We start from the raw sequence: 27016 nt of genomic DNA on the forward strand, positions 1-27016 counted from the left end.
AGAACTCACTCACATCAATCCCTGCCCCATTGGGGCTTACAGTCTAAATTCCCTAACACACATAATATTATTTTTATAATTGTATTTACTATTTAACATGACCCAGGATATCACCAATCAACTTTCATCCTCTCCTCCTTCAAACATGGGGGTCTCTTGTCTTCTTAGTGTGCCAGAGATAGTAAGATGGATGGTGTTTAGTGCCTCTCTTATCAAGGTTCCATTACTAGGAACTCCAATGGAAGAATACCTTCCTTGCACCTTAATCAAAAGTCATTGCTATCAGCACCTCATTTTACTCATTTGGAGCTGTCATTAATTATTGTATGATTGCACCATTAAAGTACACCATATCTATGATACACTTTTGTTACAGCATATTATATGTGAAGTATTAAGTTAACTCAATTGTCCACTAAGTCAAGGTAATACAATCAGAACCATGCAAATGTAAAAATATAACCAATGTATAGATATGTGTGCAATATATTATCTTATATTTAACAATAATTTAAAAATAGTGTAATCATAATCCACACCAATGGCATAGACAGCCAAAAAAACACATTGGAAATAAAAGTTGAGGTCCTATAATGGTTCTTAACACATAATTAGAGTCATTTTTAAATAGTATTCTGTATACTTTATTATCTCACTTGGTATTGTTTTTTTCTTTACTTACTGTAACCTATCACTCTTCCTACAGTTTAGAAGCAATTGCTAACAATACATTTATGCAAAAATGTGTAGTCTAACATGTCAGATGAAGCATAGCTTACCTTTGTTCAGCCAACTGTTTAGCACATGCACCACCTGCAGGAGGAAACTGTAACTGCATTCCTTCTTCATGTGAAATGAAAGAGCTAGTTGTTGCTGCGTCTAATTTGGTAACAGTCTCCTCCAGTTTACAGAGTTCAAAGCTTTCTTCAAGGTCTATATAATCATTATCCTTAATTGCTTTTGGATATTGATCCTGCTTTTCATATCCATCATATAAAATATCCTCCAGGTCTTTATCACAATCTCCAGTTTCTGTCTTGCTAAATATGTCTTCAGGAGAGGATTCTGAGGCTTCAGTCTGGCTTAATATTATGCTCCAGCTGTGCTCATGTTCTGAGATTTCTTCTGATTTCTTTTTACTCTCTAGTCTTTGAGGTAGAATAAAAGAACTTTCCTCTTCTAAGTGAAAGGAATGGAATCCGGATACATGGGTCGTTTGATCTTCACTTCCATTTGTCATGGAGATTGACTGAAATGTATCTGGAGACTCCACTGAAGAAACTGTATCAGACAGAGATACCACTCTAATGTCTCTAAATGGAAAAGTGTTTATTTTGGATTCAGAGGCCACCACACTCGAAAGCCCAGTTTCCAAGCTACTGTTATCAGCCTGATCCACAGCAGAATTACCTACATCCATGTTGTTGCCAACTTTTGTCAAACATTCTTGAATGTCATCTTTACACACTGGAATATGAAGACCAGGGGATTCTAAAAAATGGAGTATACAGGTTCAAAACAATGAAGCAAAATATTACAGAAGCACCCAGGAATAATGTACAAATTATAAAGAAAAAGCTCAAGCACTTGCAATAGTTTTTGCAGGCAGTAGATTGCCCCAATATATATAATATATATATAATATATATATATATATAATAAATGCTTAGTGGCGTGTGGTAGTCTGTCTGTGTGTGTGTGTGTGTGTGTGTGTGTGTGTGGAAAAAATAAAACCAAGCTGCAGCGCCACCTGCTGGGCGGAGTTATACACTGACCTACTAAATTCTTAGTGTGTGTGGAAAAAAAAATTCAGAAAGGGCTGAAATTTGGTATACTAAGATGTTTTTAATTTGTTAATTTAATTTGTTAATTGTTAAAAGTGTTTATAAAGATTTAAAAAATATATATATATATTTCTTGAAGGAGAAGTGACAGTTGGGAGTGGTTGGTGGTTGCCGGGGGTGACAGTGGGGAGTGGTTGGTGGTTGCCGGGGGTGACAGAGTGAGATGAGTGTGATACTCAGGACCGCTGAGAGAGATCCCTGTGTCTGGATAGACATCTGGATAGATGTGGCGATGAAAATGAAGGATGAGGTGATGGAGAAGAATGATGAGGTGGTGACATGTGGACAAAACCACGTTAAAAAAGGGCGCTTACGTCGGGAAGTAACGCTCTTTCCCTGAGGAGGCCTGGGCTATGGCCCAAATGCATGACAAGAACCTTTTTAACACCTTAAGTAGCTTGATTTGACTAGAATGCATGAGTATCATGCACGGGTTAACTTGTATGTATATATATATATATATATATATATATATATATATATATATATATATTGCTTACAACAATATATAAGTATATAAGTTCCATGTGAAAACTGAAAAGCCAACTTTGCCTTATTCCAAAACAAAAATATATAAATAAATATATATATATATATATATATATATATATACATATATATATATATATATATATATATATATATATATATATATATATATATAACAAAATACAATAGATAATACAGCGCGTAACTCTAGGTAGACAAGTATGGATATAATGTCTCTTTAGATAAACGATAGTCCTATGTTCAGGCGGCTGCCAAATCCCCACAAGGCCAGATGGTGTACTGGATAAAATCTAAAACAAAATAAGCGGGAGGGGGCGCCACATAGTATAATACTGTATGTAACAATACAGGCTAATGTACCAAGTAGTAGAAATAAAAATCACCACGTGGGTACAGACACACAGGTTGAAGTGAATCAAAAATAAGTGCACTCAAGAGTACCAGCACCATGCAAATATAATATGCGTACCAGATATAAAATCTTTAAGGCTTATCTGTTAGTATCCTGTATCATCAGGAGCTCAGGTTTTTCTCCCAAGTCAGTGTTGTCTCACACAGCGATAGGGGTACAGAGCTGGCACTTCATATGTCCACAGTAGTAACCAATTTGTAAAATAGAGGAGACTCACATATATATATAAGTGTGACACATGAAGGAACCAGTTCAAGTTATTGGACTTTATTGATATATTTTGTACTGGTGTATTGTCTTAGTGCCATTTGTATCTATTTTGTATATGTATATATATATATATATATATATATATATATATATTTTTTGTTTTGTTTTGTAATAAGGCAAAGTTGGCTTTTCAGTTTTCACATGGAACTTATATACTTATATATTGTTGTAAGCATATAAGTAATATAGAACCGCTTTTTCCCCCACTTTTATTGCCAACTCAAACTAAGGTTCAAGGGTCATTGCCTTACAGTTTTTTAGATTACAGAATTTTTTATTGCACTTTGTAATTGGTTAAAGTGAATTTAAAACAGACTAAAATAATTTCTTACCATTACAAGGTCCAGTGTCACCACCTGCTGGTGAAGTGTAGTTACTCCACATCCCTTCATCTGTGAACTGTGTCTCTCTCCCAGCCTGTTTTATCTCTACCAAAGGGTTAAGAAGCATCTCTCCCTCTTTTCTGTGTGTATCTGTTGTTTGAACTGGGACATTTTGTTCAGGGCTTTCTGCGCCCTCACTATTAAAGTTATGTTTATGTCCTTGAACCATGTTGGGGGATTCTAACTCATGTTTCTCCGTTGATGAACTTTGCCCTCTGTTGATGGAATCACCATTACATTTAACAGTATCGATCTGTACATTGCTAAGAATTTCAGAGTCACAAACCTTTTTATAGATGCTCAGTGAATCTGATTTCTGGATAGTGTTAATTGTTTGCCGAGGCTTACCAGGACATGTAAAAGATATGTGTGAATATGACATTTCTATTTCTGCTCTATGACCTTCTTCATGAGCATTACTTTGTCTCTCGTTTGTACTACCAGATTGAGCTCTCACTCTTGGATTATAGTCTGTCCATATGTTTAAATCCTGCCTGTATGTTTCATCGTTTTCATACTCTCTACACAAATCTGGGCTGTTTGAAGCATTTGAACTGTTGTCATAGCTGTGTAGCACATCAGGACTGTCACTCACTGATATTTTACTGTAATGTTTTTCAGTCATATTCCAAAGGTCTGGGTCAACACAGAGGAAAGGAGAAGATTGTTGAGTGTGGTCATCTAAGATATCAGGTAAATATTCAGAGTACAAGGCATCTGCTGCGGTTAATCCTTCACAATGCTCAACGCTACTTATTGCATCATTGTGTTGACCAGAATCCTCAGAAGACGATCCATCCCCATGGACACTACAAATAGATAAATAGATTTGTTCAGGAGTAGCCCTGGCATCATCTGACAGTTTGGTTTCAGTCTGTACATCCATGTCACTGGGTGGAATGCATAGGTTGTCTAGTTCTGCCAGGGTGTGATTTTGGGTGTTCGTATATAAAGGTGACACTGTATTTTGCACTCGTATATTACAGTCTGCAGTGAGATTATCCAGCCCATCCAAATGATTATTAAGGTTACAGTTTTCTAAAGGAAGAGGCTGAGATGAGCGTATATTTTCTGTATTTGATCCTGCATTATTTACTGGACTATTAAATGAATTTTCAATGGCAGAAATATCTTCATAACAATTATTGGGAGTTGGAAATTCTCCACTGGATGATACAAACTTCATAGTATCTGCAATTTCACTATCTCTAGTTGGAAAATTGGTTTGATAAAATTTAATATGTGAGAGTCCATCAATGTGTGATCTTTCTAATGTCTCATCCTGTTGCTCAGGATTCAAGGAGTCTAATGTATACAACCTAGTTATTTCATCTTCATTATCTTCAGTTTCAGACAATTTTGTCCTCCCGTCCCTGGTATTTGCAAGAGTATTATCTACATCACACGCACTATCGTTTGACTGTGATTTGGTTAGCAAATAGCAACTTAAATGAGCTAGACTGTCCTGATATAGCAGAGACTCCTGTTGGTTGTCTGCATGGGGAATAAAACAAGCATTTCTATGTTCCATTATATTGTTCTCCTCAGAAGGATAATCATGGAAACCATCTAGCTGGTCTTCTAAACTTTCTTCTTCCGTGATTGGAGTAGTCGAACTGGATTGAGTCTCATTAAATAAGGTAGATCCTGAGGTATCCAAATCCAACAGCTTCTGTTGAAAACAGTTTTTGGTATTTCTGTCCAATGAACCAGAGTGGTCTAAAATGTCATTTGACTCAGGACTTGATGATGAAGACTCCAAATCCTCACATATCTGTGTATTCCAAATATCCAAATTCATGGGAACTTTACTAATGGCGTCAAGCCTAGTATGACCATTGGTATCAAACTGAGAAATTATGCAATTTTGCTCATTATTTTGTGAAACTGGAAAATCCTCCGCTTTATTTGTACCTGCCATGCCTTCCTGTAATGTGGCCCAGCTATCGGCTAACTCTGGACTTGTTGAACTAGAATGCGAGGATCCACTCAGTATGTTTTCCTCATTGCAAAAGTTAATTTTTAGTTCATGTTCAGCATGTTCAGAATTGTTGTGGGAATTATTTAACATACCCTCATGTGCAATAGTATCTCCAACAGCAAGGTTTGTAGGGTTGATAGGAGTTTTACAAGACATCCCACTACACAAGATATTTTCTTTTATCGGAATCTTCCTGGTAATACATTCTTTTTCAGTATGCAAAGATTTTTCATAAATAGGAGATTTGTATGAGTTATTAATCTCTGGGCTAAATGAACATGAGCTCTGAGTTAAACTATTGATGTCTTCATTATTGGTCTGAAGTCTTGTATCATCAACAGGTGACAAGTGAATAACACAATCCACAGTTGTATCAAATTCATCATATTCACCTCTTATGCTCGACACGGGAGATTTGTTTAGCAGATTAACATTTTGGAAATTACTTGAACTAAAACTGTCTAAATCATCAGGAGTGTTCAAAGAAGAGGATTCTGTGTCATACTGCAAATCTGTTCCCCAAGTGTCTTCATTTTCACCAGAATTATTGATAACATGGCCTTCATAGTTCTCTTGTGTATGATCTGTGTTTTGTTGACTGCTGACTGCTTTATATTGTAATTCAGTAAAAACATTAATGACCTTATTGGGTATATCAGGAGAAAGAGGTTTCATGTTTGGCAGTTTTGTAGATATATGATCAGCAGCAGCAATTATACTGACTTTTCCATCTGTATTGCTTATTGCAGATTGGTCATGATTACTGAGAGCAACATCATCTGATAATTTGTTTGGCGGAGAACATGTTGAGGTACATGCCAACAAGTTACTTTGATAATAACTTGAATCACTGTTTGCAAAAGACAACTGAAATGTATGATCACTGCCTGCTTTGGACAAACTTTCTAAGCAATCACTTATCTCAGTGGGTAAGTCTTTGTTCCTTTGGATCAAATTATCACTTTCCCTATATTCAGGGCTATAGTCATGCCATGAACAAGGTTTCTGATTGTTCATTTTGCTTCTCTCTTCTATTGTGAAGTCAACTCTATCCATTTTGTCCAAAGATCTGGACAGTCCAAGTGATTCTTTAGTTTCAATATTATAATTTATATTTTCAGTATTTGAAGAATATCTATCATTCAATTTCACCTCTTGATTATTAGCAACAAATAAGTGACCATCAACTGACTCAAATTGTTTTTGTTCTTCCACAGTCTTTTCAATTTCCTTTATGTCATCTTCATATATAGGAGATGATATTGAGTCTGATGTTGAGTAATTAGTGTCTGGTGGAGAAACAATGCATTCTTTACTTGTACTAGGGGTTGTGAAATTCAGACATCTATAAGACAAAAAGGGGTCTTCCCAGTCAATGGCATTTTTCTCTTCGTTACCTTCATATAAATCCCACACGCAAAGATTTCTTTGTATATGTCTTAAATCAGTGGATGCATCACTGTCTGCACAAATGCCTTTTAAGTTTGGGTTCTGGATCCCACCTGTTTTTTTAATGTAATTGTTGCCTTCAAATATTTGTTGTTCTGGTGTGTTTTCCTTATCTATTTCAATATTATCTTCTGAAGAATGGTCACTAGTAATTTCATCTACTTCATTAACTTTAGCAAAATACCTCCCATGATTGTCTCCATGCGTTGTATCCCAAGTAACAATTGGTTCATTTACACATTGCCCAAACTTGTCTGGGGAACCACGCCATGGGTCTGATGTTGCTTGGAGAGATTGGTTTGAGTTCCATAAATCTGAAAATGTTTTGCTTTCCTGCCTTGTGTTTTTATCATGATTGTCTATCTTATTTAGTCTATGAGAGCTAGATCCTATTATTTGAAAGGAAGCAGCTGAGTTTCTAGTTTCATGATTGCCCTTTGGCTTTTGATCTTTCAAAGAATCAGGGCTGTGGAAAACAGATTCCTGCTCACTTGAACTCCATGTGTCAGCATTTAACAAGGCCTCTTGTGTTAAAGTTGGTTCCCCGCCATTCCACCAATATGCATATTTAACTTGAGATATGTCAGTAGCTCCTATTTCATTTATTTTCTCAATCACATCTTCTGGGAAAAAAGTTGGAGGTCCATTATCTAATGGAGAACTTTCAACTAGACTGTTCATAGGTGTTGGAGGAACTTTAGCATCTGCATGTCCAGGATCTTCAGAAGATAAAGGAGAATCATATTCAATGAGATCACTAACACTGGGATTTTTATGACATAAATCTTCATGGTTCTCAGGACTGTGCATGAAATTGTCATCAAACTCTACTAGACTAATATTTTCCACTTCCACTAATAAAGCATTTTCTGCTTTTTTCTTTAACAATGTATTTGAACAATTAGCCATATCATCTCGGTAGAAATGTGCTTTGCTGTGTTCCTTCGGAGCAATGGGTTGCTGACCTTCTGAGGAATCACTCTGAAAGAAAAAATCATCAGCCATAGAGTAGTCAGCAGAATGTGAAGAAGATTCAGAGCGAATGTTAGGTGCTAGATCAAAGTTGAAGAGATCGAGGATATCACTGTTATTCCTTGATGATGGAGTTTCTTCTTCAATGATAACACATTCTGGGATGGGACTATACGAATCAATACCAGGAACAAAGCTGTGATGAGTACCAGCGACTTCTGCAACTGGGCTGTCATCACTTAGAAAAACTGAGCTTTCTTTAGAGGATCGGCTGCTTCTTATTGTAGCCAGGCCACTGTCTGGGCTCACAAGATCTACATTGACATCCACCTGGGCCTGCGCTGATCCATTAACATCCTGTTGATTATCTGGGAAGTTCACTGGGTTTGGCTGAGGATCTACATCAGAACCATACAACTCCATAATGCCAGATGACCCCTGTGAGAGAGGAGCACTACCAGCGACAGCCTCTGTAGAGGAAGTTCGGCTATTGGGAACCATGCCAATGCGTCTTCTGTTGATGGCTTCTTTGATGATTGCTGCCACTTGATCACAGGTTACTAATGGGCTTTCTTGCTGATAAACAAAAAACTGATCACACCCGTAATCTGATGGCTCAAGGTCAAGGAAAGGATTTTGGCATTCTTCCAATTCACAGCACACCTGTGAAATACATGTTGTTGATTAATACAATCTGAATATAGGTCTTTGCAAAATACATGACCTACATTTTATAAGTAATTTCTAAATATGGAGTAATGTAGTGTATATTATATACCCGCAGACCCATTCTATATGTGAGTGGAATTACAGGGCAAATACTATAAAAAAAAGTCATTTAGAGTGGGAAGAAAGTGCACGTGCCGTGTAAAAATACGTCTTAAGGAAAATTTCTTGCACTGCCCATGCGAACTATGTGCTCCAGTTTTTTAAAGCTGCTGGCACTTCTGGCCTCTCATACTTTCAGAGGCCTAACTGGAGCATTCTTGTGCAACTGCGGTACAGAAAGGGCATGCAGATGTTAAGCACAACTTTTTTAAGATTCATGGTTTTGAATTATGTGGATCTTGAAATACATTAGCTACAAGACAAATCTGATGAAGATGATGATGATTGTCGCATCTTTGTACTTGATGCATCTGTATGCTATGTTTAGGTTTTCAGGTATCTTAAGATGAGTACATCTCAAAATACAGACGCAAGCACAAAAGAGTACAGACACATCTTATTTGCTTAAATGTAAATGGACATCTTGACATTCAACGATAAGTCAGGCATTATGTAGGGGACAATGTCTTTCCTACTGTACAAAATATATGGATAATAGAAGTCACCAAGGATTTATATGACCAAATGATGATAAGTAAAAAAAAACCTATGGGCCTGATTCATTAAGGAACGTGAAAGCGAATACGTGCCGTATTTTGCATTAAATTGCTCTGTACATGCTCAGAAACACACTAAAGACCAGAAATCACAAGTGTATGCATCTCATCTTTGAGCGCAAAGGACTCTTATGACAGGCTTGGATTTAATGAGCGGAACGGAGAGAGGGAGTGGAAGAGGCGTATGCATGTAGTCAATATACAGTAAGGGCATGCCAAGCTCATGCACACACAGCAGTGTCCGATTCTAGCTTTTGGCATCCCTAAGCTATGTGTTTTTCTGTTGTATCACTTGCACCAGCTACAGGTGTAAGTGCCGGTTACTAGTGATGACGACTGTGTATGCATTCTAGAACATGTGCTGTAAAAATGCATTTTATGTACATTAGACATTAGTAACTTTATGATAAATGTATTTCATGTAAGAAAATACTTTTTTTTAAAAAATGGCTTTCATTAATGATTATATTATTAACATGTGACAATAATTGAACACTTTTTGATAACTATACATTCTGCTCGGACTTTATATTGTACATATGTATTGGATGTATCCTGCAGTGTATTGTGTCTGTCAGAGCAGAGTGTATATAGACCCGTATACAACAACAGATGTTTCTTCAGATCCGCTTGTAGTTAAATACGGATGGGCATATGCCCGAATTACATCCGTTTTAAAAAAAAACGCACAATATGTTCGATTTGCATGCCTTAATGAATCAGGCCCTTTGATTTTATACATTTTAGTTTTGCCACTTACCCATTATAATAATAAAATAAATAGGGAACTCCACTCACATATTATATATTTTATCTTTCCCATTTCATAACAAGGTGCTTTTTTCCATCAATAGCCTATATCGGCGGTTCCCAAAGTGAGCGCCGCGGCTCCCAGGGGTGCCGCGGCGATGTCACTGGGGTGCCGTGGGCCAGGCAAAAAAAAAATAAAGAAAACAGAAACTTACCAATCCGCGTGGCGCTGGGACCCAGCAGCCTCCTCTCTCCCGCAGCTGTCACTGACGTCATTCAGTGACAGCTGCGGGAGAGAGGAGGCTGCTGGGTCCCGGCGCCGCGCGGATTGGTAAGTTTCTGTTTTCTTTCTTTTTTTTTTGCCTGGTGCGGGGCAGAGGGAGGGGGACAGATGGCAAAGGAGGAGGACAGATGGCATAGGAGGAGGGGGACAGAGGGCAGAGGAGGAGGAGGACAGATGGCAAAGGAGGAGGACAGAGGGCAGAGGAGGAGGGGGACAGAGGGCAGACCAGGAGGACAGATGGCAGAGGAGGAGGGGGACAGAGAGCAGACCGAGGGCAGAGGAGGAGGAGGACAGATGGCAAAGGAGGAGGACAGAGGGCGGAGGAGGAGGGGGACAGAGAGAAGACCGAGGGCAGAGGAGGAGAAGGACAGATGGCAAAGGAGGAGGACAGAGGACAGAGGAGGAGGGGGACAGAGGGCAGACCAGGAGGACAGATGGCAGAGGAGGAGGGGGACAGAGAGCAGACCAAGGGCAGAGGAGGAGGAGGACAGATGGCAAAGAAGGAGGACAGAGGGCAGAGGAGGAGGGGGACAGAGAGCAGACCGAGGGCAGAGGAGGAGGAGGACAGATGGCAAAGGAGGAGGACAGAGGGCAGAGGAGGAGGGGGACAGAGAGCAGACCGAGGGCAGAGGAGGAGAAGGACAGATGGCAAAGGAGGAGGACAGATGGCAGAGGAGGAGGGGGACAGAGAGCAGACCGAGGGCAGAGGAGGAGAAGGACAGATGGCAAAGGAGAAGGACAGAGGGCAGACCAGGAGGACAGATGGCAAAGAAGGAGGGGGACAGAGAGCAGACTGAGGGCAGAGGAGGAGAAGGACAGATGGCAAAGGAGGAGGACAGAGGGCAGAGGAGGAGGGGACAGAGAGAAGACCGAGGGCAGAGGAGGAGAAGGACAAATGGCAAAGGAGGAGGACAGAGGGCAGAGGAGGAGGGGGACAGAGGGCAGACCAGGAGGACAGTTGGCAGAGGAGGAGGGGGACAGAGAGCAGACCGAGGTCAGAGGAGGAGGACAGATGGCAAAGGAGGAGGACAGAGGGCAGAGGAGGAGGGGGACAGAGAGCAGACCGAGGGCAGAGGAGGATAAGGACAGATGTCAAAGGAGGAGGACAGATGGCAGAGGAGGAGGGGGACAGAGGGCAGAGGAGGAGGGGGACAGAGGACAGAGAAGGAGGACAGAGGGCAGACCAGGGGGACAGAGGGCAGGGGAGGGGGGCAGAGAGCAGAGGAGGGGGACAGGGGGCAGAGGAGGGGGACATATGGCAGAGGAGGAGGACAGATGGCAGAGGAGGAGGGCAGAGGAGGGGGAGAGAGGGCAGAGGAGGGTGACAGCATGAGAGATGGCAAAGGAGGGGGCCAGCGTGACAGAGGGCAGAGGAGGGGGCCAGCATGACAGAGGGGGCAATGTGAGAGAGGGCAGTGTGTCTGGATGCAGAGGGGGCAGTGTGCCTGGTTGTAGAGGGAGTAGTGTGCCTGGTTGCAGAGGGGGCAGTGTGCCTGGATGCAGAGGGGGCAGTGTGCCTGGATGCAGAGGGAGCAGTGTGCCTGGATGCAGAGGGGCATTTTTGCATACAACTAAATAAGTATATCTGTTGTGACCTAAATACTTATTACAACTTTTTGACCCAACTACCTCTAAAACAGGACTGTTCAGTAATTATTTTGGAGGGGTGCCTTGAAAAAATTTGGAGACTCTAAGGGTGCCGCGAACTGCAAAAGTTTGGGAACCACTGGCCTACATAATGAAATGTAGTCAGACAGCTCTGAATTATAAAGGCTGGCTGCTTACAATGGTTTTGTATAAGAAATGGTTAAGAACTAGAAGGTGAAACGGTGTCACTTGACAAAGATCATATGGTTCCTTGCTCAAACAACAGTGTTGTATTTCAAGTGCTGTACCTCAGTTATAAGGCAGCCAGCAAATTAATTACAGTGATTTACTTATTATAATTTTGGGAATACATAGTCATCCTTAATATTCACACTATTAACATTACACATTAACATTGCATCTATATTTTGCAATATGTAATGTATACTATAGGTTATGTGTGGGTTCATGTATCTCAATGATAGCAATACACAAGTCTGGACTTGTAATCTATCTATAGTTGTAGTAATGTCATTTCCTTGTCTTACTGAATTGGTCATACAATGGAGTTGCTTAAATCTGTGGACTAGTGTGTGTGAGGAAGAGCATATTCAGCACTCAGTAAATTGCTGTATCTAGATTTCAATAGGAAAGTGATTATCAACAAACTAAACACTAGTCACTAAGTATTTGAAAAAATAGTTAACCAAATCTACTAAGTTTCCAAAGAATGATATGCACGTTTAGAGAATGTCAGTCTCAATTCAGCTCTACACAAAGATAAAATTCAGAATGCAGAATATTACAAGCATGAATTTCAATAGCTCTTACTTGGTTACACAATTCAGGGTTCTCCGAATAGACAGCTATTTGTTGCCTTGTTATCTGCTCCCCTGACGTGTAGCTGGCCAAAAGAATGAGTATATCAAACTCGTATTTATCAAGAAATATTTTCAGATCATCAATGATGTTCCTGTAACTCATTAAGTCCTGTTAACAATAAAAAAAATAATTATATTACATTACAGTGGATGAATCTACTGGACAGTCAGATTACAAAAAATGCATCCTTTAACCAAGATGTGCATCTCTTTTAATAAATAAAAATACTTTGTAATAACTGTTGTGTGTTTTTTATTTGTTAGTATGAAAGAGTGGGGGTGCGTTACAACCATAGAGTAAATGTTTATATATATTTATATATATATATATATATATATATATATATATATATATATATATATATATATATATATATATATATATATATATATTAGAGATGTTTACTGACCCACAAGTTCTGGTTTTGGTTTTGGAGCCTGATTTTTTCTAAAATCCCTATTTTTTTTTTTGTTAAAATCACATATTTTTGCTTTTATTTCCCCCCTACATTATTATTATTAACCTCAATAACACTAATTTCAAGCCACTTGCAGTCAATTTTGTCCACCTCACAAGTCACAATATTATTTTCATACACTTTCAAACAAAGACTGCAGATTTAGAAGACTAAGGGCTAGATTTACTAAGCTGCGGGTTTGAAAAAGTGGGGATGTTGCCTATAGCAACCAATCAGATTCTAGCTTTCATTTATTTAGTACCTTCTACAAAATGACAGCTAGAATCTGATTGGTTGCTATAGGCAACATCCCCACTTTTTCAAACCCGCAGCTTAGTAAATCTAGCCCTAAGCCTTTTCAGCAATGACAATTAGCAATGGAGCAATAGAGCTCCCCTCTTTGTGTGTAACCTATGTAACACAGTAAAATGTGACTGCAGATTTAGAAGACCAAGCCTGCCAGACCTATTATTTCTATTTCAGCAATGACAATTAGCAATGGAGCAAATGAGTTTTCCTGAATGTCACTGGAGACTTTGAAGAACACTGCTACACCTCCTCTTTCTTTTCTACCTTTGATGCTGCCCAACTGCACTAGAGACTGACAAGAACTGTGCTACCCCTTCTGTGTCCCTCTTGTGAAATAGCGCTGAATCGCTGTGGAGGGCGGTACTTATAGAATCCAAAGCTGGCGAGATCCTAGATCCAATGACGTAACAATGACGTTTTGCCTCGCTTTTAATTCCGAGGGCGCGCAAAAGTACCGAGCCGGCTCGATAATCGGATCTGCTAGGTTCGGGTGTGTTCGGTTCTCAGGGAACCGAGTCTGAGCATCTCTAATATATATATATATATATATATATATATATAGATAGATAGATATAGATATAAATATATATATACATACACTGCAGGTTATTATGCCTCTTGTATAATGCGCGTAGCTCCTCCCTTGGTACCCTAGCATTTCTGCATTCCCTCCTGAGATTTATTCAGGACCTTCAAACCCTAATTAAAATGTTTAATTGGACTAATCACCTCAGTAACAGCTGTTATCCATACATGTGATCTTGGTGTTGCGAATACCTATCTTGACATTGACGAAAACAAAGTACACAAACTAATTGTACATAAGCAAGGCAAAATCAACACACATAATTTTTTGAAGTCTTAAAGCTATAACAAAGCTCTTCTAATATTTTTTACAGTCCATGTCAGTTGCCTCCCCCTGCTATCTGCTAAACCTAGATAATGAAAGAAATAGACCGGAGCGCAATGAAGTTTGAAGGCTACAACGTGACAGTGGCTTTGTTTCGGTTTTAGGTAAGGCCCCAGTGCAGTGCCTGTCCAGGGGACTATAATGCATTTAAGATGGCCCTGCCATAGGCCCCCGGCTATTCATTAATGTTTTCATATTACCACTTTAAAGATTCCACTTCAACCTCTGTGTATATATATATATATATATATATATATATATACTGTATATATACCCACACACGTTTATTTTGCAATAATGGGATATTGAAGTCCAGTGTTTGTCTGTAATAGCAATATAGAGTTAAAGACATAAAGCTCTCTCCTGTTTGTCTGACCTGTCATCTGTGCAATTATTGCTGCTACCTTGTGTAGGATCACTCCTGCGGTTCACTGATTCAGCTGGTTGCTAGGCAAATAGTTACATGCTTCCTTCAGCTCTCAGTCTGGCAGATTCAGCTGTTCAATTACTTACCACACTCATGCAGCTAATTATCCAGCAGTTTCTGTTTGGTGCTGCTGCCTTTATAAACCTCTATCTGGCTTTATTCCAATGCTGATCATAGTTCCTGCTTGACCTAGTGTGCCATGTATTCTGACCTGTTCTGTTATCAGTGTTTGACCCTGATTGTTTAAAAATATTATGCTAACTCTTGGCTTGTTAAATGGATCTGCATATATATCTCTACTTGTCTTAACCTCCGGCTTGTTTGAAGGATTCTGCTGTCTTCTCCACTCCTGACTCTTGGCTTGTTAAACAGATATGCATATATATCTCTAACTGCACTGACCCCAGGCTTGTTTACAGGAAGTGCTATCTTTTCTGCTCCTGCCCATGGCCTGTCTGTTATTTGCAGTAACCCCTGTCTGTCTATCTGGCTGTTCACCATCTCCTACCATGTGCTGTCTACTTCTCCAGACAAGTGCCAAATCAATCCGCATTAACCTCTGCCTGTCTGCCTCTGAGTTCTGTCAATAATATCAAGGTTGCTCACTGCCTCCTAACGTGTTCTGTCCACTCTACCGGGCAATTGTAAATCAACAACTACACTACCTGAGCTTAAGTCCTGGTGGCAACTGAGTACTATGGAATGTATCTAGTTCTTCAGAAAAGGGGCTGCTAAAGGTGAACATCGTGAGCAGCAGTTCTAGTAGTTTAGGATTACATACACCTTGCCCTTAACAAATGTAAGCCTACACATAAAATACAGAAACACAGTAGGGTATTCTGCAAATAAAGACCCAAATAATTTACAGAAAAGTTGCTGTAAAATATTGAAATTGAAGGAAAAAATGAATGTTTGTTTGCAGTACTTTGAGAAATCAGTTTAATCTCATTAGGACGTATATACAAACGGAGTAAGTAACATTGCAAACTGAATTCAATGTCAAATATGCGCAAAAGTGTTATAGAACTAAGTAATATGTGATGTAGAAATAAGCACAAGGGTGCTAATTCAGCCAAGGAGGCTGAGGCAGGGTGATAACTAGGACTGTGTGATGGGGCGATCACCCAGGACGCAACGCTGAAGGGGGGCACAGTTTATAAATATTTTAGGTTCATTTGGTTAAAATTGAGGGCTGGGGGGGCGGCATTTTTCTTTCTCACCCCTGGCGCTAGAATTTTAAGTTATGGCTCTGAGATGAAGAAACCAAAAAGAGTAAGTCAGAATCATTTCTTTATAAAGCATGCCTGGCAATTAATACAAAAAGCATACATTACTAAAGTCCCTTTAATTGAAAGAAAATAAACATAAAAATACTCGAGCCAAAACATGGCAACCTGTAATAAAGTTTTCAAGACCTCTGTGAGGAGATGATAATTGGAACAAAGGAAAATAAAGTAGAAATCTGTGAGACTCTGGAAAAAGACAGCAAATTACATGGACAGTTTACAGAGTCTATAGGGATTGAAGTTCATCATGGTCCTTGTATAGAGGAAGAGTGATAACTGTTTCATGAATCAGCTGCCTTTAAGGTACACACTGCACAAATGATATAGTAGGGGCTAAAAAAATGCCCTATTAAACAATCAGGAAGAAGAGGATGTCTATTGAAGAGGAGATTCTTCTGAACCTACTTCCAAGATACCCACAGTGACTATAATCCCTGAATAGTTTTCCCATTCAGTCATAGCTGTAGGTGAGACCCCACAAAAAAAATCAAGGTACCAAAATGGAACTCCGAGGCATAGATATGCCTTTGTTCAGCAGTATTAACCACTTTAATGCAGATCTAGACATTATGAAAAATTTGGTACCCAAAGAAATATCTGAGCAATTTTAACAAGTTTCACACCCTACAAACATATTTTGCCAGATCTCCAGGATTTTTTTTCAAGCCCCACTCAGAAGTTAAATCTGCAGTTTAATAGATGAAATAAAAATTTCTGATCAAATAATTCTAGTGTATAATATCCAGTCGTATGATAATACCAAATCAGATGAGGTACCCATCGCAGAGACTCACAGTTGTGTGTTATTATATGGTTCACCCATGTGTACATTTTAAAGCATGAGATGGACACTGATGTGTATATTTAAAGAAACCAATCAATACATTCTGACACAACTAACATGCACACAAGCAGGGCCGGATTAACCCGAGGTCTAACTGGGCTATAGCCCAGGGGCCTCGGGCATCCAGGGGGCCCTTCAAAGTCCGCCGCTCCCCGTGAGGCCCTCCCAAGCGCTTACCTCGCTGTCAGTGCAGTCAGGGCCGGACTGGGACTAAAAATCAGCCCTGGCATTTAAGGTACACAGGCCCACCTCAGTTCCAGCAGGAATGAAAATATGTGCCGCCGCGTAGCGGTGGCGCTGAACACGGCGTGACCTCATTGTGTTGTGGGTGTGGCCAACATGGGGCATTGATACATACATTATAATAATACATTACATTTAGCATTTTAGACAAATACACAGGCCCTACTGTTAGAAGCACACAGCGTTGCCTTCACAAGCAGTACGTTGTGAAGCGGGACATACCTCCCAACTGTCCTTGCAGTCGGACCAAATCCTGACTAAGGGAGACAGTCATCCAAATTCAGGACTGCCCTACCAGATTCAGGACAGTTGGCAGACTGTCCTGCTCTCTCCTACCTGTCTTGGTCACTTTCACCACTTGTAGCAGATGGTTTCTTTAGCTCAGTTCATTCTTGTCTCGAACCTGGAATATTGGATGCCCTATTTTGAAAAAAAAAATGGGTACATGAGATTTAGAAAACTCCAACCAGCCCCAATGTTAAAACAATAGCACTCACGTTTTATAATTAGGCCTCCCTCCAGTCCCCACAATAATAATATTCACATTAATTAAGTAGACCAATTTCCCTCCAACCAGCCCCAACATAAAATTAACAGTATACCCATTTACTCAAGACATATTTCCCTCCCTCCAAACAGTCCCAGCAATAAATTAAATAGCATTAAAATGTAATAAATATAGCCATTTTCCACAACCAATCCCGACAATAAATAATTTATATTCACATTCAATAAATAGCCCTTCTCCCCAAAATCAGCCCCATATTCAATTGATAGTCCTAAACCACCCCAGCATTAAATTAAAGGTTCTTTCACCTCACCTTAAATAATTAGCCCCCACCTACACTCCACCATTAAATAGCCTACCTCCCACACTATATTAAGATCCTCCCTTCTCTCACATATTATATTAAAATACTGCGCGCACGCACACACATGCTATATTTAAAATACTGCGCTCGCGCACACTATATGAACATGGCCAAACACGCACGTACACTATAGCAACATGGGGCCACACATGCACAAAATTAGCCCCACAGCCACACTGTTAGCCCCACTGGTTGTTAGCCCCACTGTCTGGTTGTTAGCCCCACTGTCTGGTTGTTAGCCCCACTGTTTTTCCTCCACTGTTTGTTAGCCCCACTGTTTACTTGTTAGCACCACTGTTTGTTAGCCCCACTGTTTGTTTGTTTGTTAGCCCCACTGTTTTTCCTCCACTGTTTGTTTGTTAGCCCCACTGTTTTTCCTCCACTGCTTGTTTGTTAGCCCCACTGTTTGTTTGTTAGCCCCACTGTTTGTTTGTTAGCCCCACTGTTTGTTTGCCCCACTGTTTGCTTGTTAGCCCCACTGTTTGTTTGTTAGCCCCACTGTTTGTTTGTTAGCCCCACTGTTTTTCCTCCACTGCTTGTTTGTTAGCCTCACTGTTTGTTTGTTAGCCCCACTGTTTGTTTGTTAGCCCCACTGTTTGTTTGCTAGCCCCACTGTTTGTTTGTTTGTTAGCCCCACTGTTTGTTTGTTAGCCCCACTGTTTTTCCTCCACTGCTTGTTTGTTAGCCCCACTGTTTGTTTGTTAGCCCCACTGTTTGTTTGTTAGCCCCACTGTTTTTCCTCCACTGCTTGTTTGTTAGCCCCACTGTTTGTTTGTTAGCCCCACTGTTTGTTTGTTAGCCCCACTGTTTGTTTGTTTGCCCCACTGTTTGTTTGTTAGCCCCACTGTTTGTTTGTTAGCCCCACTGTTTTTCCTCCACTGTTTGTTTGTCCCAGTTTGCCAGCCCCACTGTTTGCCACACTATTACTTACTTACACACACAGACACTTACCTTTTTACATCCAGCAGCAGCAGCACCCTGCGCGCTGGTCAGCCAACGGAGAATCAATGACTGCCGACTATGCAGTAATCACATGGGACGGCGCCTGTGGCGTGGTGCCGTCCCATGTGATTACTCACATAGTCGCCAGTCACTGACTCTCCGTCCGCCGAGCAGCGCGCAGGGTGCTGCTGCTCGGCGGACATGCGGACCGGCCCTTCTGGCCATCGGCCCTTCTGGCATTTGCCAGAAGTGCCAGATGGCCAGTCCGGCCCTGAGTGCAGTCCTCCATCCCCGGCGCTCAGTAATCTACTTACTGAGGAGATCTCGCGAGAGTTCGAGTACCAATACAGCAGGGGAGAACCCCATATGGGATTGCTCTTTTTCACCACCCATGCCCAACCCCTGGCCCTCTCCCTGCCAATACTAACACAGTTGACCTTAGGATAACAGTGCAAGGTGGATTTTCTTTGTGGAAAGTTTAAACTTATTAAAAAAGCACTGCAAGGGGAATTCTGTGTGGGTTGGAGACGCCTACCATGTTGAAGAGGGCTCTGGAGGCAGAGTATCAATTTCCCTAAACAGCCTCAGGAAGCTGTTAATTAATTCACTACCGTCAACAACTGTCAGACTAATGGCTGGGTGTCACTCACCGGACTGTGAGTGCTTCTTCCCGGACATTTAGGAACCGTGGCCGTCCTCCATCCTGAGGGACTGCGCATGCGCAGCCCTTTCTATACCTCCAGTGTATGTTCCTTTAACTTAATTGGCAGATCAGGCAACCTCCCTATATTAAGCACCTGTGGTCATCACCACATTGCCTGATCTTGGAGTCTCATTCCCCATGAGTCTCTGAAGGTGTTCCTGTGTTTCCTTGTTTATTCAGCCCTGCTGATTCCTGTGGTTTCCAAACCACTTCTACCTCTGTGGTTTCCAAACCACTTCTGCTGCTGTGGTTCCCATACCACTTCTACCATCTACTGTATCATCGTGACTGTGAGCTGATTCCTATCCGCTGCCTCCGTGCACTACAGTCTTCTAATCACTTCAACTCTACCATGTATCATTGGGACTGTTAGCTGATGCCTATCCGCTGCCTCCGTGCATTACAGGCTTCAACCACATCCACTCACCTGTTCATGATTGTGACTGCCAGCTGATTCCTATCCGCTGCCTCCGTGCACTACAGGCTTCAACCTGCAACTCGTCTGCGTTTCATCATCGTGACTGTTTGGTTGATTCCTACCCGCTGCCTCCGTGCACTACAGTCTTCAACCTGCAACTCGTCTGTGTTTCATCATCGTGACTGCTAGCTGATTCCTATCCGCTGCCTCCGTGCACTACAGTCTTCAACCTGCAACCCGTCTGTGTTTCATCGCGACTGTTTAACTGATTCCTATCCGCTGCCTCTGTGCGCTTCAGTCTTCAGTCCTTGTCAACTCTACCGTGTTTCCTTGAGTCTGCTGCCACTATTGCTACCCGCTACTCTCCGTGATCATCTGTTCCAGTTCAACTCTGCTCCGGTGTCCCATCGTTACTGCACCTGCTGGTTGCTATTGGTTACCTCCGTGTTCCCGCAGAGACCCGCTGCTGTTACTTCTCAGCGCTACTCATCCATCTACTGCTGATCCGCTCTCCACGCCTTCCTGTGTTCCCTGCTGGTCTACCTACCTGTGCGCTGCACCTGCTAGACCCCTGCTTCACCCATCCAGGGACTTGTATCCTGCTGGCCTCCTGCCCTTCAGGTATCTCTGCACTCCTGTCTGACTGCCTTCTCCTGAACCACGGTATGCATACTTCCCATTGACTGTGCTGTGTATTGCATACCTTGCTGGACTGTGTTGGTTCTCCTCTGGAGTGTACTATCCGCTGAGTCTATTGCCATCATTGACTGTGTTGGTTCTCCTCTGGAGTGTACTATCTGCTGACTCTACTGCCATCATTGACTGTGTTATCTCATGCCGGATTGCTTCAAGAGACTTTCTATATTGGCAGTGTTGTTCAGTCATTTATACATTTATATTGTGCATATTACTGTGGATCAAAGTCAAGGTGCCCGTGTATATATTGTGTTGCAGTCTCTCCCCGTGCACCTCCTCACATATATATTCAGTAGTACCACTTGCTAGTGGCAGACCACTGACTCCTGTTTACAGTTTCACCTGTTCCAGTATCCTCTCACATAGCAGTGGTACAACTTGCTAACGCAGACCACTGACTCCCCGGATACCTCCACTTGGATTCCATTCCTTCACTCAGACAGCGGTACAACTTGCTATCCGCAGACCGCTGACTCTCATCACCTCCTCGTTTCTGTTGGACATTCCTCCTCACTATAGCAGTGGTACAACTTGCTACCGCAGACCACTGACTACCTTCACGTGTCCTTTGTCCATACAGTTCCTCGTGTATTACTACCTCCATATTGCCAGTGCTGCTAGTCATAGACTTTCCTGAGCATCTCATCATCTGCTATTTCCTGTTCCGTGATCACCCTGCTACCAGAGTACCATATTACCACCTATACTGCTCTGGTAAGCCTATCACCTGGTGATCCCTGGGTAAAGACTCCTAGTGCCCGTGACAGTAAGATCAGGCCATGACAGACCCAGATACGGAACCTACTGCTAAAGAGATGCTGCAGCATCTGGTCAGCCGTGTGGAGCAACAGGATGCTCGCCAACAGCTGTTACTTCAATGTTACCAATCGTTAACCTCCCAAGGAACATCTGGACAGACTGTTACAGCTAGTATTGAAGCTCCTGTGCTTTCCTCCGTTTCCCCAGTGCCATCCCAGGTGTCTACAGCTCCTACGCTTCACCTGCCTACTCCGTCAAAATATGACGGGGACCCCAAGACTTGTAGAGGTTTCCTTAACCAATGTTCAGTCCATTTTGAACTCCAACCTCAAAATTTTTCTACCCATCGTTCCAGAGTGGCCTATCTTATCTCATTGTTTTCTGGACAAGCCCTGGCTTGGGCCTCCCCTCTGTGGGAAAGAAACGATCCAATTCTACAAGATAGTGCCAAATTCATTTCCACGTTCCGAAGTGTGTTCGATGAACCAGGTCGTGTGACCTCCGCTGCTTCCAGCATTCTTCGTTTGCGACAAGGCTCCCATACAGTAGGACAGTATGTCATTCAATTTAGGATCTTAGCCTCTGAACTTCAGTGGAACACTGAAGCATTAGTTGCCGCCTTCTGGCAGGGGCTCTCCGATAAAATTAAAGATGCACTGACTACCCAAGAGCTTCCTTCGTCACTAGAAGATTTGATCTCTCTTTGCCATCGTGTAGACATGAGATTTCGTGAAAGAGAATCTGAGAAAACAACTTCTGCTAAAGCACCTCTTCGTTTAAACCCTCAATTTCGTCCAGTTTCACCTTCTGTGATTCCCATGGAGATAGGACGTTCCAAATTATCTTTAGAAGAGAGGAAACGAAGAGTAAAGAATAGACTCTGTATCTATTGTGCTGATTCCACACATATGCTCAGTTCTTGCCCTAAGAAATCGGGAAATGCCAGGCCCTAACTAGTTCTGGAGAGGTGAAGTTAGGGTCCCTGGAGTCCTCTCCATTGTCTATGAAATCTAAAGTCTGCGCTTTCGATGTTACGACAAGTCCGATTGTCTTAGGCCTTCCATGGCTTCAATGTCACTCTCCCCAGATTGACTGGCGCACCCCTCAAGTTACGTCTTGGGGGCCTGAATGTCACCATCGTTGTCTCTCTCAAGTTATTCCTCTTAAAGTACAGCAATCTTCCATCTCATCTTCCTCCCCGGGACTCCCTCCTCAGTATGCTTCATTTGCCGATGTGTTTGATAAAGCTCAGTCTGAACGTCTTCCTCCTCATCGTTCTTGGGATTGTCCGATCGACCTTCTACCTGGCAAGACTCCTCCCAGGGGTCGGGTCTATCCTCTCTCGTTACCTGAAACTCAAGCCACATCTGAGTACATACAGGAGAATCTCCAGCGTGGGTTCATTCGACCTTCCACCTCTCCCGCTGGAGCTGGGTTCTTCTTCGTCAAAAAGAAGGATGGATCATTACGCCCTTGTATAGATTTTCGTGGACTCAACGCCATTACTATCAAGAATCGGTATCCCATTCCGCTGATCACTGAGCTATTTGATCGCATCAAGGGAGCTCGGATATTTACTAAGTTGGATCTTCGTGGTGCCTACAATTTAATTAGAATCCGTTCCGGTGACGAATGGAAGACCGCGTTTAACACCAGAGATGGGCATTACGAATATTTAGTAATGCCCTTCGGGCTGTGTAATGCCCCCGCGGTTTTCCAGGGTTTCATCAATGAGATCTTTCGGGACTTATTATATGTATGTGTCGTTGTCTACCTGGACGACATATTGATCTTCTCACAGGACCTGCCTTCTCATCACCAACATGTGGCAGAGGTCCTCTCCAGACTACGGAAAAACTCGTTGTTCTGTAAATTGGAAAAATGTTCATTCGAGTTACCCCAGATTCCATTCTTGGGGTATATAGTTTCCGGAGTTGGCCTGAAGATGGATCCAGACAAAGTAAATGCTGTACTACATTGGCCTCAGCCAACTACTCTTCGTGCCATCCAGCGTTTTTTAGGTTTTGCCAATTACTATAGACGCTTCATTCAAGACTTCTCATCCATTGCATCTCCCATTGTGGCCTTAACTCGGAAAGGGGCTAATACTAAGCAATGGTCATCTGAGGCTCTCCAAGCCTTTCAAATCCTCAAAGAGTCCTTCTCGTCTGCTCCCATTCTGCGACAACCTGATGTGACACTCCCCTTCTTCCTAGAAGTAGATGCCTCTAATGTGGGCTTAGGAGCTATTCTCTCCCAACGCTCGGAGCAACAAAAATTACATCCTTGTGCCTTCTACTCTCGGGGTCTTCTGCCCGCAGAGAAAAACTATACTATCGGGGACAAGGAGTTGCTGGCCATCAAAGCTGCATTAGAGGAATGGAGATACTTGTTGGAAGGAGCTCGCCATCCGGTGACGATCTTCACGGATCATAAGAACTTGTCATATTTGCAATCTGCTCAATGCTTGAACCCTCGTCAAGCAAGATGGTCTCTTTTCTTTTCCCGTTTTGAATTAATTATAACCTTCAAACCAGCTGCTAAGAACAAGAAAGCTGACGCTCTATCTCGAGCTTTTGTGACGTCCTCTGATGTAGAAGAGGTTCCCAACCATGCTATTCTAGACCCCAAATGTATTTCTCTGGCTGCTTCATCCACCAAAATGCTACCATTTGGGAAGACCCTCGTGCCTCCTACTCTGAGGAGGAAAATCCTTTCGTGGTTCCATGCCTCTCGTTTTTCTGGACACGCCGGTGAACATAAGACCTTTGAGATTCTCTCTCGTAGTTACTGGTGGCCTTCAATGAGGAGAGACGTCAAAGAGTTTATTGCTTCCTGTGATTTATGTTCTCAGTTCAAATCCTCCCGCAGAACTCCAGCAGGGTTGCTGCGACCACTACCCATTCCGTCCAAGCCTTGGACCCATATTAGTATGGATTTTGTTACTGATTTGCCACCAAGTAAGAATCACAATACTATTTGGGTAGTGGTAGACAGATTTTCGAAGATGGCTCATTTCGTCCCTCTGTCCGGTTTACCTTCCTCGTCTACTCTGGCTGAACATTTCATTAAAGAAATCTTCCGCATCCATGGATGTCCGTCTGAGATTGTGTCAGATAGAGGAGTACAATTCGTTTCCAGATTCTGGCGGGCCCTTTGTAAAACCTTGGGCATACGATTAGCACTCTCATCGTCTTACCATCCGCAATCTAACGGACAAACGGAACGAGTCAATCAAGATCTTGAGACTTTTATTAGGATGTTCTCTTCAGCCAACCAAGACAACTGGGTAGAATTGCTCCCTTGGGCTGAATTCGCCCATAACAACATGTACCATGAGTCATCATCCAAAACTCCATTCTTTGTGGTCTACGGTCACCATCCGTCTTTTCCGGAATTTCCTGCCCTCACCGCCCACCCAAGTTCCTGCGGTGGAGACTGCTTGTCAGACCTTCAAAAATATCTGGTCTCAGGTCAAAACCTGTTTAAAGAAGACATCTAACAAATATAAGTCTTTCGCAGATAAGAAGAGGCGGGCTATTCCACCACTAAAAATTGGAGATCGTGTCTGGTTATCTACCAAAAATATTCGTTTGAAGGTTCCATCTATGAAATTCGCCCCTCGTTTTATTGGTCCATATAGGATCATTCAAGTTATCAATCCAGTATGTGTTAAACTTCTTCTTCCTAAGAATCTTCGGATTTCCAATGCTTCCATGTGTCCTTGCTCAAACCTCTCATCATCAACCGTTTCTCGACTCCTTCCTCAGCACCGCAGCCAGTTCAAGTTCATCAGGAGGAGGATTTCGAGATTACTGAGGTATTGGATGCAAAAATTTCGCGAGGAGTCCTCCGTTTCCTCGTTCATTGGAAGGGCTTTGGTCCTGAAGAGCGTTCATGGATCAAAGCTGAAGATCTTAATGCTCCTGCCCTTCTGAAGAAGTTTTATTCCAAAAATCCGGACAAGCCCGGTTCCAGGCGTTCTGTGCCCACCTTTAAAAGGGGGGGTACTGTCACTCACCGGACTGTGAGTGCTTCTTCCCGGACATTTAGGAACCGTGGCCGTCCTCCATCCTGAGGGACTGCGCATGCGCAGCCCTTTCTATACCTCCAGTGTATGTTCCTTTAACTTAATTGGCAGATCAGGCAACCTCCCTATATTAAGCACCTGTGGTCATCACCACATTGCCTGATCTTGGAGTCTCATTCCCCATGAGTCTCTGAAGGTGTTCCTGTGTTTCCTTGTTTATTCAGCCCTGCTGATTCCTGTGGTTTCCAAACCACTTCTACCTCTGTGGTTTCCAAACCACTTCTGCTGCTGTGGTTCCCATACCACTTCTACCATCTACTGTATCATCGTGACTGTGAGCTGATTCCTATCCGCTGCCTCCGTGCACTACAGTCTTCTAATCACTTCAACTCTACCATGTATCATTGGGACTGTTAGCTGATGCCTATCCGCTGCCTCCGTGCATTACAGGCTTCACCACATCCACTCACCTGTTCATGATTGTGACTGCCAGCTGATTCCTATCCGCTGCCTCCGTGCACTACAGGCTTCAACCTGCAACTCGTCTGCGTTTCATCATCGTGACTGTTTGGTTGATTCCTACCCGCTGCCTCCGTGCACTACAGTCTTCAACCTGCAACTCGTCTGTGTTTCATCATCGTGACTGCTAGCTGATTCCTATCCGCTGCCTCCGTGCACTACAGTCTTCAACCTGCAACCCGTCTGTGTTTCATCGCGACTGTTTAACTGATTCCTATCCGCTGCCTCTGTGCGCTTCAGTCTTCAGTCCTTGTCAACTCTACCGTGTTTCCTTGAGTCTGCTGCCACTATTGCTACCCGCTACTCTCCGTGATCATCTGTTCCAGTTCAACTCTGCTCCGGTGTCCCATCGTTACTGCACCTGCTGGTTGCTATTGGTTACCTCCGTGTTCCCGCAGAGACCCGCTGCTGTTACTTCTCAGCGCTACTCATCCATCTACTGCTGATCCGCTCTCCACGCCTTCCTGTGTTCCCTGCTGGTCTACCTACCTGTGCGCTGCACCTGCTAGACCCTGCTTCACCCATCCAGGGACTTGTATCCTGCTGGCCTCCTGCCCTTCAGGTATCTCTGCACTCCTGTCTGACTGCCTTCTCCTGAACCACGGTATGCATACTTCCCATTGACTGTGCTGTGTATTGCATACCTTGCTGGACTGTGTTGGTTCTCCTCTGGAGTGTACTATCCGCTGAGTCTATTGCCATCATTGACTGTGTTGGTTCTCCTCTGGAGTGTACTATCTGCTGACTCTACTGCCATCATTGACTGTGTTATCTCATGCCGGATTGCTTCAAGAGACTTTCTATATTGGCAGTGTTGTTCAGTCATTTATACATTTATATTGTGCATATTACTGTGGATCAAAGTCAAGGTGCCCGTGTATATATTGTGTTGA

The 27016-nt window shown here is 42.4% G+C and overlaps 2 protein-coding genes across 13 annotated transcripts in view; both read right to left on the bottom strand.

The window, feature by feature from the left end:
• LOC142155213 (protein prune homolog 2) overlaps nucleotides 1-7948 on the bottom strand; it is a 132032-nt gene extending 124084 nt beyond the window's left edge. For all 12 annotated transcript variants that reach the window (XR_012691717.1, XM_075211016.1, XM_075211017.1 and 9 more), the window contains exons 1-2: nucleotides 3369-7948; nucleotides 780-1491 (exon numbers count right to left, since the gene is read on the bottom strand). Coding sequence is in view for 11 of the 12 variants with exons in the window: in XM_075211016.1 (XP_075067117.1) it covers nucleotides 780-1491; nucleotides 3369-7854 (5198 nt within the window). In the remaining variant the exon portion in view is untranslated. The remainder of the gene's footprint in view (nucleotides 1-779; nucleotides 1492-3368) is intronic.
• The window catches only part of LOC142149799 (protein prune homolog 2-like), a 137710-nt gene continuing 118595 nt past the window's right edge, over nucleotides 7902-27016 (bottom strand). The window contains exons 7-9 of the mRNA XM_075205136.1: nucleotides 12658-12816; nucleotides 7977-8484; nucleotides 7902-7933 (exon numbers count right to left, since the gene is read on the bottom strand). Coding sequence (XP_075061237.1) covers nucleotides 7902-7933; nucleotides 7977-8484; nucleotides 12658-12816 — 699 coding nt within the window. The remainder of the gene's footprint in view (nucleotides 7934-7976; nucleotides 8485-12657; nucleotides 12817-27016) is intronic.

This window comes from Mixophyes fleayi, chromosome 1 (assembly GCF_038048845.1).
Source record: "Mixophyes fleayi isolate aMixFle1 chromosome 1, aMixFle1.hap1, whole genome shotgun sequence".
Taxonomy (NCBI): Eukaryota; Metazoa; Chordata; class Amphibia; order Anura; family Limnodynastidae; genus Mixophyes; species Mixophyes fleayi.